The 12,545-nt window shown below is 36.6% G+C and overlaps 1 protein-coding gene across 1 annotated transcript; it reads right to left on the minus strand.

The window, feature by feature from the left end:
- Positions 1-4,093: 4,093 nt before the first annotated feature.
- LOC136226190 (uncharacterized) lies at positions 4,094-11,809 on the minus strand (the record flags this gene model as incomplete). The annotated part of the gene is made up of 7 exons (XM_066014539.1): positions 11,462-11,809; positions 7,202-8,359; positions 6,514-6,775; positions 5,450-6,066; positions 4,545-5,317; positions 4,264-4,391; positions 4,094-4,206 (listed from the first exon to the last, which is right to left on the minus strand). Coding segments are annotated over exons 1-7 (3,399 nt in total), but the record flags the coding sequence as incomplete, so codon positions are not given.
- Between the last annotated feature and the right edge of the window lie 736 nt (positions 11,810-12,545).

Here is a 12,545-nt window from a genome sequence, read left to right on the forward strand (position 1 = left end):
GACAGTGGCTACGCCACTGTACCACTAGTAGGCAGGAATCCCCATTACGGCGCCATAGCCGCCGTAATGGGACCACTCTAACAAAATATAACCATTACGGTTAATCGTACGCCGTAATGGTACCTAAACTAACCATGATAAAAAAAACAGCCTCTTCCTAAGAATTAATTTCTAACCCCATCCAACTTTGAAATTATTCTCAAATTTAACCCCAAACAGAAGTTTAATCCTATTTATGCATGCATATTCATATTTATATTAATGCATTTAGCTTAGTTTAGGATAGATTTTGGAAAGATTTCACTTGTTTGTTCATAATTTCTCCAGAGATAGGTTTGAAATACTTAAAAGCTCAATACGAAGGAATATCAGCAAGGAACAGATCAAAGACAGAAGAAAATAGCCAAATTAGGGCAAAAGTATCTATCCCGACCGTGACGCCCCAGTCCCATTCGTAATCGTGCCCAAAATTCACTAAAGACAGAAGACCATCTGTCGCGATCGTGATAGACAGTTTCATCAACTTTGCATGGCAAAGCAAAGTCACGAACGTGACACTCCTGTCTCGTTCGTGACCGACGTCTTCGCTACAAAAGGACATGATTCTTCAGTCTAAATACATCTCTTTCATCCTGAATCATCATCCTTCTTCACCACGAGTCATGACTCTCCATGACAACATTTGAAGAGTTTTCATTTTGAAGAGACATGATTCTTCATCCACTATAAAAGGATACTCCTCTCACAATACAAACACACAAAGAGAGAAAGAAAGAAGAATAATACAGAAAAGTTACAGAAAGTACAACAATGAAGATTCTACAGTTTCTAACCTTCTATTTCCAACATTAAAAGAAGCAAGATCGAGAGATACACTTCCTCGAGGGGTAAATTTCATCAATGGTGTACAACCTTTGCCTCATTTCACACTTTGGTGTACAACCTTCAATTTGTCTCACTAATATGTACAACCTTATAGGTGATCTCCCACTATGGTGTACAGCAGGTAAAAATTACCAGTCAACGCGCCACCTCAACTTGGACCGATCAAAAAGTTAAAAAAATTCAACCACTTATATAAAAATTACTTCTATACCCCTATCTCTCTATCTCTTCATCTTCTTTCCCCTAGGGATGGCAACGGGTAGGGTACCCGCGGGTAATGCCATTCCCAAACCCTTACCCTTTTATTTTTTAATTACCCATACCCGTCCCATTACCCTAACGGGTATACTTTTTGCATCCCATACCCTTCCCATTTAATTCGCGGGTACCCGCGGGTACCCTTACCCGTTAAGAATCAATAAATTAAAAAAAAAATACAAATTTAACAAACTATAAATTCAATAAATCATCAATCTAAAAATTGAATAAATTGAACCTTAATTATTAAGAATAAAGTAGCTTAGTGATATCACCCAATTATTGAAAAATAAATGGTTGGGGTTTAAATTTCATGTCTTATATCTAAAAAACAATGATATTTATTAATATAATTTTTTTTTATGACGGGTAACGGGTACCGGGTACCCTAGGGGGTATTCCCATACCCGCCCCATTACCCTAACGGGTAACGATTTTGATCCCATACCCGTCCCATACCCTTTTATACAGGGTACGAGTAGTCCCATTAGGATCGGGTAGTGCCGGGTACCCGCGGATAGACTACCCGTTACCATCCCTACTTTCCCCAATTTATTTCTCTCTTCAAATTTCTTTCTCTCTCTAACATCTCTTTCTTTAAATTTATTTCTCTCTCTTCAATAGACAATCAAATCATGCCAATTAAAAGCATATAACCCTAATAATCATCTCCATCTAATTACGCACAATGCTAATCCAAAACCACTGCGAAATCGATCAAAACTTTGAATCAAACAAAACCTGAAAATTAGAGGGTAAATTTCATCAATGGTGTATAACCTTTGCCCCATTTCACACTTTGGTGTACAACTTTCATTTTGTCTTAGTAATATGTACGACCTTATAGGTGACCTCCCACTATGATGTATAGAAGGTAAAAATGACCGGTCAACGCCTAGTCAATGCGCCACGTCACCATTTTTTATCCTACTCATTAGTAAAAGGTGGGACTCACAAATTATGGAAAAAATAATTTTAATACATTTCTCCCTTTTACCCCTATCTTTTCATCTTCTTCCTTTTTATGAGTTCAAATTTATTTCTACCTCTAACTCCTTTCTCTCTCTTCAAATTTCTTTCTCTCTCTAAAACTCACTCTCCTCACTTAAAGTCCTTTCTTTTCTTTTTCAAATTCTTTGGAAGGAACCCTAAATTGGCTCTACGATAACGATAGCAATCGCTATTTTGAGTAGATCTGGACACTTTTTCTATTGTGGAAGAGAATGCACTTGCTCAATCCCCGATGAACGCACTTGTAATGTCATCCTTGCTCGTTTGCTTCATTCTCAATCCCCAATTTCCACATTTTTATTTGTCGTTTGTTTGATGTTAAACCTGAGTTTGTGTCTTATTTGATTAGTTACAACCGTTTAATTTATCAGTTTTGCCAGGTTTCGCAACCATTGATTGCCCATAGATTGTTGTATGATTTGATTAGCAGAAGGCATTGCCCAAATATTGTTACGTTTACCACTTTGATTAGTGGGTACAGTCAGGTTTGCGATATGGCTTCTGCTCACAAGGTGTTCGATGAAATGCGTGAGCATGGACTTGCTTACAATTTGTTCACTTATAGCATGTTAATTCGTGGGTTTTTGAGGAATGGTGATGTAGAACATGGGAAATAATTGATGTGTAGTCTTTGGGAGACAATGAAGGATGAAGAAGATCAATCTGTGAATAGCTCTGCTTTTGCGTTCGACTTGTGAGGTTCCTAATTAAAGATTAGATTTAGAAAGAGATGGAAACTTAATTAATTTTAGAGAGAGAAATTAACAAAGATGAGAGAGAAGGAAGAAGAAAAATAAGAAACTAAAGAGAGATGGAGAAGATGGTGTAATTAGTTTTTATTTTTTATTTTGGAGATTTGTTTGTGATAATTAGATAATAATGAGGGTTAATTTATAAAATAAATAAATATAAGGACTAAATTAACTCTTTTATATTTGACTTTTAACACTATTAGTCAATTTGGTATGTGTTTGCTAACGGAATGAACCTCAAGGTACCATTTTACAAACTTTTAAACCACATGTGTGTTGTTCGAAAACAGGTGTAACCACAAGGTTTAATTTTGTACTTTTCCCTTATATAAACTGATGTGATATTGGTTATGAAAAAGAGATAATAACCAAATCAACAAGTTTTCCCGATCTATCTTAAGGAATTAATAGAATCAAATAACAAACATAAATTGGTGATAACAAACCAATCCCAAAGAATTAAAGACAATGAAAGGAGATCTGACCTTACACCTTCGAATAATTAAATTGGAACCTGAGTGTTTGGCGATTCACAAGTACCTTACCAAAATACTTGTTCACGATCAAGATAATATTGCAAGAATGATGACCCGGTCTCTCAAGCTCACAATAAAGAATTCAATCCCGGATTGAAAATAATTCCCAAAGGAAAAAAAGAACTTTTGTTCATAAAAATATTGATTTCTGATTGATGAAAATAATGAAGAATACAAGCCTTTATATAGGCTACAAAATAAACCTAAACCTAAACTAAAAAGAAAGTTGAATCCTAGTGCATCAAGGTAAAAGAAATCCTAATTAGACAAGGAAAAACATTAAATTCGTTTTTGTCCTTTAGAGCCCAATTTCAGCCCATTAATTAACATTATTTGGGCCTTTTAATTAGCTAGAAATAAGCCCAATCAAACCTATAAGGTTATAGCATTAATTTTAATGAGTCCCAATGGGTTTTGCACATGCCAAACACATGCAAGTCCAAAGCTTCTCTTAAAATATGATCAACCTTTTTACATATCACTATTATGGGCTTGGGCTTGGATACAACACAAAAACACACCATCTTTAATGACTTCGCTAGAATTCATTCCTTGTTTAAAGAAGCTCAAGATGAGTCCATTAAGCATTTGTTGGTCTTTCTTTGCACGATTCTTCGTCATAGGTCCAATTGACAGCTCCAATGGATCCCTCATGCTTCTACTAGGCTCCTTAACTCCAAGCTCCTTTGTTCCATGCTCTTGTGCTTTTGATATCACATCATTCCCTCTCTCTTGAAAAGGATTTGTCCTCAAATCTTCATCTCCTACATCAAACAAAGATAAATCAGCCACATTAAAAGTTGCATGCACACTATACTCACCTGGCAAGTCGAGCTTGTAGGCATTATCCCCAATTCGTGCGACTACTTGAAATGGACCATCGCCTCTAGGATGTAGCTTTGATTTTCTCTGAGCGGGGAACCTTTCCTTGCGCATATGCAACCACACCCAATCACCGGGTTCAAATAGAACACATTGTCGACCCTTGTTAGCTTGCTTTGCATAATGCTCATTCTTCTTCTCCAGTTGTTGTTTCACTTGTTCATGTAACTTAAGCACCATTTCTGCCTTTTTCTTTCCATCTAAACTTTTCCTTTCATCAACAGGCAAAGGGATCAAGTCTAATGGTGTCAAAGGATTAAAACCATAAACAATTTCAAATGGTGAGAAGTTAGTAGATGAATGTATAGCCCTATTATAAGCGAACTCAATAAATGGTAGGCATTCTTCCCATGACTTAAGATTCTTTTGAATAACTGCCCTAAGAAGTTGTCCTAAAGTTCTATTTACTACTTCGGTTTGACCATCAGTTTGAGGGTGACAAGAAGTAGAAAACAACAGTTTAGTCCCCAATTTATTCCACAAAGTCTTCCAAAAATAGCTTAAAAACTTAGGATCTCTATCACTAACTATACTCTTTGGCATCCCATGCAGACGAACAACCTCTCTAAAGAACAAGTTAGCAATATTAATAGCATCATCAGTTTTATGGCATGGTATGAAATGTGCCATCTTAGAAAAGCGATCTACAACCACAAATATGGAATCATTACCTCTCTTAGACCTAGGTAAAGCCATCACAAAATCCATGGATATAGCAGTCCAAGGTTCATTCGGCACAGGTAATGGAGTGTATAAACCATGAGGCATAACTCTAGACTTAGCTTTCTTACAATTAATACAACTAGCACATATTCTTTCCACATCACGTTTCATATGAGGCCAAAAGAAATGTTCAGAAATCATGTCCAAAGTCTTAGCAACCCCAAAATGCCCCATCAAGCCTCCACCGTGGGCTTCCCTCACAAGAAATTCTCTATGTGAACATTTAGGCATGCATAATCGATTATCTCTAAATAAGTAGCCCTCATGTCTATAAAATTTTCCAAAAGCAGTAAGTTCACAAGCTTTATAAATAGATGCAAAGTCTAGATCATCAACATATAATTCTTTGATATACTCAAATCCTAAACACTTAGCATGCATCACATTCAATAAGCTAACTCTCCTACTTAATGCATCAGCAACTACGTTTTCCTTCCCTTGCTTATACTTAATCACATAAGGAAACGTCTCTATAAATTCCACCCACTTGGCATGTCTTCGGTTCAATTTTTGTTGACCCTTAAGATGTTTCAAGGATTCATGATCGGTGTGGATCACAAACTCTTTAGGCCATAAATAATGTTGCCACATTTGCAAAGCCCTAACTAATGCATAAAGTTCTTTATCATAAGTGGGATAGTTTAAGGTTGCACCACTAAGTTTTTCACTAAAGAAGGCTATAGGTCGACCCTCTTGCATTAAAACAGCACCAATCCCTACTCCCGACGCATCACACTCAATTTCAAACGATTTATCAAAGTTTGGAAGTGCTAAAACGGGGGCAGAAGTTAGTCTTGCCTTAAGCATCTCAAAAGCATCCTCTTGTGCTTTGCCCCACTTAAAGCCAACATTCTTTTTTATTACCTCGGTTAGTGGTGCGGCAATGGTACTGAAGTTCTTCACAAACCTCCTATAGAAACTCGCCAAGCCATGAAAGCTCCTCACCTCGGTAACTGAATTTGGCGTTGGCCACTCTTGAATGGCTTTCACCTTTTCAATATCAACAGAAACTCCTTGTGCTGAAACAATAAAACCCAAAAACACAACTTTCTCCATGCAAAATGAGCACTTAGAAAGGTTAGCGTATAATTTCTGTTCTCTCAAAACATCTAATACAACCTTAACATGTTCTATGTGTTCTGCCTCAGATTTAGAATAGATAAGAATGTCATCAAAATAAACAACAACAAATTTACCTATAAACTCTCTCAAAACATGATTCATTAATCTCATGAAAGTACTAGGTGCATTTGTTAAACCGAAAGGCATAACTAACCACTCATATAAACCATGCTTAGTCTTAAAAGCCGTTTTCCATTCATCTCCTAATGACATGCGAATCTGATGGTACCCACTCTTAAGATCTATTTTAGTGAAAATAACAGCCCCATTTAATTCATCCAACATATCATCTAACCTAGGGATAGGATGACGATACTTTACCGTGATTTTATTGACGGCTCTACAATCGATGCACATCCGCCAAGTTCCATCTTTCTTTGGTACTAGGATGACTGGTACAGCACACGGACTCATAGATTCACGAATCAACCCTTTTGCCATTAGTTCCTCGACTTGCCTTTGTAGTTCTTTTGTCTCCTCAGGGTTACTTCTATAGGCTGGTCGATTTGGAATTTGTGCTCCGGGAACAAAGTCAATTTGATGCTCAATTCCTCGAATCGGGGGTAACTTATTAGGCATCTCTTCGGGGAATAAATCCTTGAATTCCTGCAAAAGAGGGGAAATACTAGAAGGAAGGTTAGACTGACTTACAGAAGATAAACAAAAACTCTTACAATAAAATAATAATAAATTTTTGTTTTCAAAATCAGCTTGCTTTACATCCCTCAATTTAGCATATAAAGATAGATTTTGGCTTTTGTTAATGCTCCTCTCTTTTTCTCTCCTCTCACCCTCATTTCTCGACCTCACTAATGCCTTTTCACTCACCTCTTCTCTCTTCACACCCTCACTGATTTTATCACTCTTATTTTCTCTCGCCTTAACCTTTTCCCTTCTCACAGATTGTTCTTGTAACATTCTTTGCATGTAGAGCTGATCTTCAAACACTTCAGCAGGTGATAAAGGTGGCAAAATATACTTCTTCCCATCCTTAGCAATAGTAAATTTATTTGTTCGACCATGATGTAGTGCTGATCGATCGAATTGCCAAGGCCTCCCCAATAACACATGACATGCTTGCATAGGTACTACATCACATAATACCTCATCAGAAAAAGAACCAATAGAAAAGTTCAGAAGCACCTGTTTAGTAACTTTGAGTTCGTTACTATCATTCAACCATTGTAACCGATAAGGATTGGGATGTGGAATTGTTGATATCCCTAATCGGCTTGCTAACACATTGCTTACCACGTTGCAACAACTTCCTCCATCAATAATTAGTAAGCATGTTTTTCCAAGTATGTTGCAATGAGCATGAAAGATGTGCTCTCGTTGCTCAATGTCACCACTCACTCCCATCTTCAATGTTCTACGAGTGACTAAGTTAACTCCATGTCCTCCTTTACTATCCACCTCTTCTATATCACTACAATCTTCTAAGGTGGGCATATCATCTGATTCATGTTCGGACTCACTTTCGGATATTAACTCACCATGCTTCATAACCATCGCCTTTTGATTCGAACACTCTCTTGCATAGTGCCCTCTCCCTTGGCACTTAAAACACACAATTTCACGAGTTCTTGTGGGTTTTTCAGTAGTTTTGTATTTTGGAGTAGTTCCACCAATTTGCAACTTCCCAAATGCTTTTGAATCAACCTGAGGCGTTTGGTCACTTTTAGAGCTAAATTCAGATTTAGTTTTGAAATTACCTCTTGGATCTGACTTCCATGGAGTGGAAGTAGTGCCTTTGAACTTTGATCTCCCTTTCTCAACCTCTTGAAGTTGTCTCTCAATTTTTATCGCTTTATGGAGCATCTCGTCCATGTGGAAATAAGTTTGTAGCTCAAGAGGGTTGCGAATCTCCCTCTTCATTCCCATGAGAAATCTAACCATGGTAGCTTCCTCATCTTCTTGTATATCAGCTCGGATTAGTGCCATCTCCAATTGTTTGTGATAATCTTCAACAGATTGGTTACCTTGAGACATGGATTGGAGTTCTTTCAACAACTCCTTATAATAGTGAGCCGGCACAAATCTCTTTTTCATGACCTTCTTCAATTCACCCCATGTTCTTATGGGTTCATCACCATCTCTTTTTCTTGTGCGCTTTAATTGGTCCCACCAAACAGCCGCATATTCAGTTAGTTCGGATACTACAAGTTTCACCTTCTTCTCCTCGGAATACTCATGTATGTCAAAGATTGTTTCAACCTTTCGTACCCAATCAAGATACGCCTCTGGGTCACTAGCTCCTCGAAAAGTAGGCATTTTAAGTTTGATAGCATTAAGATTACTATCTTTTCGATCGTTACCCCTTTTTCGGTATCCAAACTGCTCCTCCTCTTCAGACTCGGATAGTTCATCATCAAAATTCAATCTCCCGCGTCCTCCTTTCTTTTGGCTTGATTTCTTTTGGTTTGAAACCAAATCAGCCACAATAGCCCCTAACCTCTTCATCTCACCTACAATAGCTTGTTGCCATTCTTTAGAATCAACATCGTTAACGTTGTCCTTTTTAGGTTCGTTAGACATGACAAAATATATAAAGAATGAAAGAAAAGTGAAATCTAGTCTAAAGCAAGAAAAGAAGAAAAAGAAAGTAAAAGAAGTACCTCACAACCGGTTCAATCACTCTTTTATATTATCTTGATAGATCACAAGGATTATCTCGGGTAATATAAATGCCAATGAAGCAAAAGAATGACAAAATAAAGTAGAGCAGAAACTAGAAGCAAAGAAGACTAATATTGTAACGATAACCAAAGTTTAGCACACTAAGAATAGAATAAAAGACGATTTTCGAAGAAGAGACAAATGTTTGAAAGAAATTTTAAGAATGTGTGTTTAGCATGCAAATTCTAGAAAACTTGTAACTTTAGTACAAACAATGAGCCGATTTTTTTTTTTTTTTTTTTCCTTTTTTTTTCCTCTTTTTTTTTTCTTTTTTTTTTCCTTTTTTTAAACTAGATTGGAATTGATTAACAAATTAAACTTGCACTAATGATTTAGCATGCAAAAAAAATTGAAGAAATTCACACACATAAATGGGTTTGGCTAGTAAGAATAGAATCCAAAAATAATCAGTTCGCTACAACTAAGAACCTAAATAACTAGATGCAAAGATATGAGGAACTCGATCAATAATTAAAGACTCTAGATTGGGGTAATTTTTTTTTTTTTTTTAATTTCGACAAACAAAACAAAAACAACAAATTCCTTAAGAGCCAAAGCTCTGATACCAATTGATGTGATATTGGTTATGAAAAAGAGATAATAACCAAATCAACAAGTTTTCCCGATCTATCTTAAGGAATTAATAGAATCAAATAACAAACATAAATTGGTGATAACAAACCAATCCCAAAGAATTAAAGACAATGAAAGGAGATCTGACCTTACACCTTCGAATAATTAAATTGGAACCTGAGTGTTTGGCGATTCACAAGTACCTTACCAAAATACTTGTTCACGATCAAGATAATATTGCAAGAATGATGACCCGGTCTCTCAAGCTCACAATAAAGAATTCAATCCCGGATTGAAAATAATTCCCAAAGGAAAAAAAGAACTTTTGTTCATAAAAATATTGATTTCTGATTGATGAAAATAATGAAGAATACAAGCCTTTATATAGGCTACAAAATAAACCTAAACCTAAACTAAAAAGAAAGTTGAATCCTAGTGCATCAAGGTAAAAGAAATCCTAATTAGACAAGGAAAAACATTAAATTCGTTTTTGTCCTTTAGAGCCCAATTTCAGCCCATTAATTAACATTATTTGGGCCTTTTAATTAGCTAGAAATAAGCCCAATCAAACCTATAAGGTTATAGCATTAATTTTAATGAGTCCCAATGGGTTTTGCACATGCCAAACACATGCAAGTCCAAAGCTTCTCTTAAAATATGATCAACCTTTTTACATATCACTATTATGGGCTTGGGCTTGGATACAACACAAAAACACACCATCTTTAATGACTTCGCTAGAATTCATTCCTTGTTTAAAGAAGCTCAAGATGAGTCCATTAAGCATTTGTTGGTCTTTCTTTGCACGATTCTTCGTCATAGGTCCAATTGACAGCTCCAATGGATCCCTCATGCTTCTACTAGGCTCCTTAACTCCAAGCTCCTTTGTTCCATGCTCTTGTGCTTTTGATATCACATCATAAACTACCAATCTTAAAAATAGTTGAAGGATATTATATAGTCTGTGCAGTGCACATGCCTTTAAAATTAGTTCAATGGTGCTGTAATCCTTCCTAATTCTTGCTAGGCCTATTCGTCGGTTCGGCTTACCAAGCTTAGACCTATCATTCTCTTGCTCAAGTCCAACTTAACCCACTATTAATTTAGACTCGGATTCCAAATCGAATCCCAAACCCAATCCACCTCCAAAAATTGCATTACATTGTTAAAGCAATATCTTAATTTTTGTGTAAAAGTAAAATTACAAAACAAGCAGGGGAAGGCAAATAAACCATTTACCTAACTATAGGTGTACTGCAAAACATAAACAACTTTCCAAATAAGTTTGGCTAAATTCATATAATCATAATATTCGAGTAAATTACATTAATGGTACCTGAACTATACTCCAATTCACACTTTGGTACCTGAATTATATTTTGTCCCAAAAATATACCGGAAGTAATGCTGACCGGAAAATTTAATACGTTTAGCCAGTCACTAACCGGTCAATGCGAATTTTAAACATTTTTAAATAAAATTTTGACTGAAATTCTCTTAAATATTTTTTAGACAAAATGTAATTTAGGTACCAAAGTGTGAATTGGATTATAGTTCAGGTACCATTGGTGTAATTTAGTCCATAATATTCATTCTCCAAAGCCTACAAAAAAAATTCTACTATCAATATTCAATTTACTATCAAGTGCAGTGGCGGAACCAGGACCCCGGATGACTCGGAGCTCAAACATATCAGTAAAAAAAATTCAAAATGTAAAAAAAAAATCGAAATTAACTGTGCGGTTGACGGTAAATTTTCAAAGTCCAGTCCGTTAGGGGTGGGCAATTTTTTTTTAGCCTCCAACGTATTAAAAATGTAAAAATGTTATCATTTTTTAGCATCCTACATATTAAAACTATAAAAATGTTATCATTTTTAAAAAAAACTAACATTGAACTAATAGAAAATTAAACCTGATTACTTTTTTTTTTTTTATGGTAAAGACATAATAAAAAATGAATATTAAATATGTTTACTTTTTTTTTCTGAAACAAGTACCCAGATTATATTAAAGAAGACATGAAACGATCCTTACAAACAACGGCTGATAGCCAAATAGGAATAGTAAAGCAGAAAATCTCGTTAGCATTGGAAAGGGCATGCCGTGCAATGACATGTGCAACCCCATTCGCTGAACGAGGAGAGAACGACACCGAACAATCGGTTCTGTTAGAAAGAAGAAATTGACAATCTCTTATAATGGTTCCAAAATCTGATAGATCATCTTTATGAGTATTGACAGCGTCCACAACTCGCTTGGCGTCACATTCAAAGATAACATTGCTGCAATTGAGTGAAAATGTCCATATAATCGCTTGGCGCAATGCAATAGCCTCAGCTGTAGCAGCAGCTATATAACCATCATTCCAAGCACTGTAGCAAGCCATAAAAGTGCCATCTGAACTCCGCAACACCGCTCCTATACTAATTTTATCAGCATCCAGAAAAGTAGCAGCATCGCAGTTGCATTTTACTTGGCCTCTTCTAGGTTTTGTCCAACCAACATCACATCTCTCCCTATTTGAAAGATGTCAACCAGCAGTAGGTGCTCGACGAGCAGCAGTAGAAGGTGCTCGGCAAGCAATAGCAGAAGGTGCTCGATGAGCAGCAACAACAACATGAGAAGGATGTCGAACAACAGTAGGTGCTCGGCGAGCAGCATCAGAAGGTGCTCAGCGAGCAGCAGCATCAACATGATCAGGATGTCGACCAGCAGTAGGTGCTCGGTGAGCATCAGCAGAAAATGCTCGACGAGCAATATCAGCAGCCGTAGCAGGAACATCCAGCGTTGGACCAACATCAGCATCAATATGATCATCCGACATTTGACTAGAAGGTACAGACGACCTTGGGCCAGTAGAGGGAAGCCGTACCAGAACAGCAGCACCTCCCTCAGAGATTTCTGGTACTTCTTCCAATCTTTCAGGAAATTCAAACCAGTACGAACAGTAATAGCAGTAGGTACAAAGCGTGTATTCCATATCAGATCATTCATGCTTTTCCAAATAGACCATAAAACAACAACAATAGCATACATCCGATCCTTGCGCATTGTTACGCACAGATTAAGAATGCTGCTACTGAGATATTCATAATTAAATACATCTGTATTAATTCCAGGAA

Source organism: Euphorbia lathyris, chromosome 4 (assembly GCF_963576675.1).
Source record: "Euphorbia lathyris chromosome 4, ddEupLath1.1, whole genome shotgun sequence".
Lineage (NCBI taxonomy): Eukaryota > Viridiplantae > Streptophyta > Magnoliopsida > Malpighiales > Euphorbiaceae > Euphorbia > Euphorbia lathyris.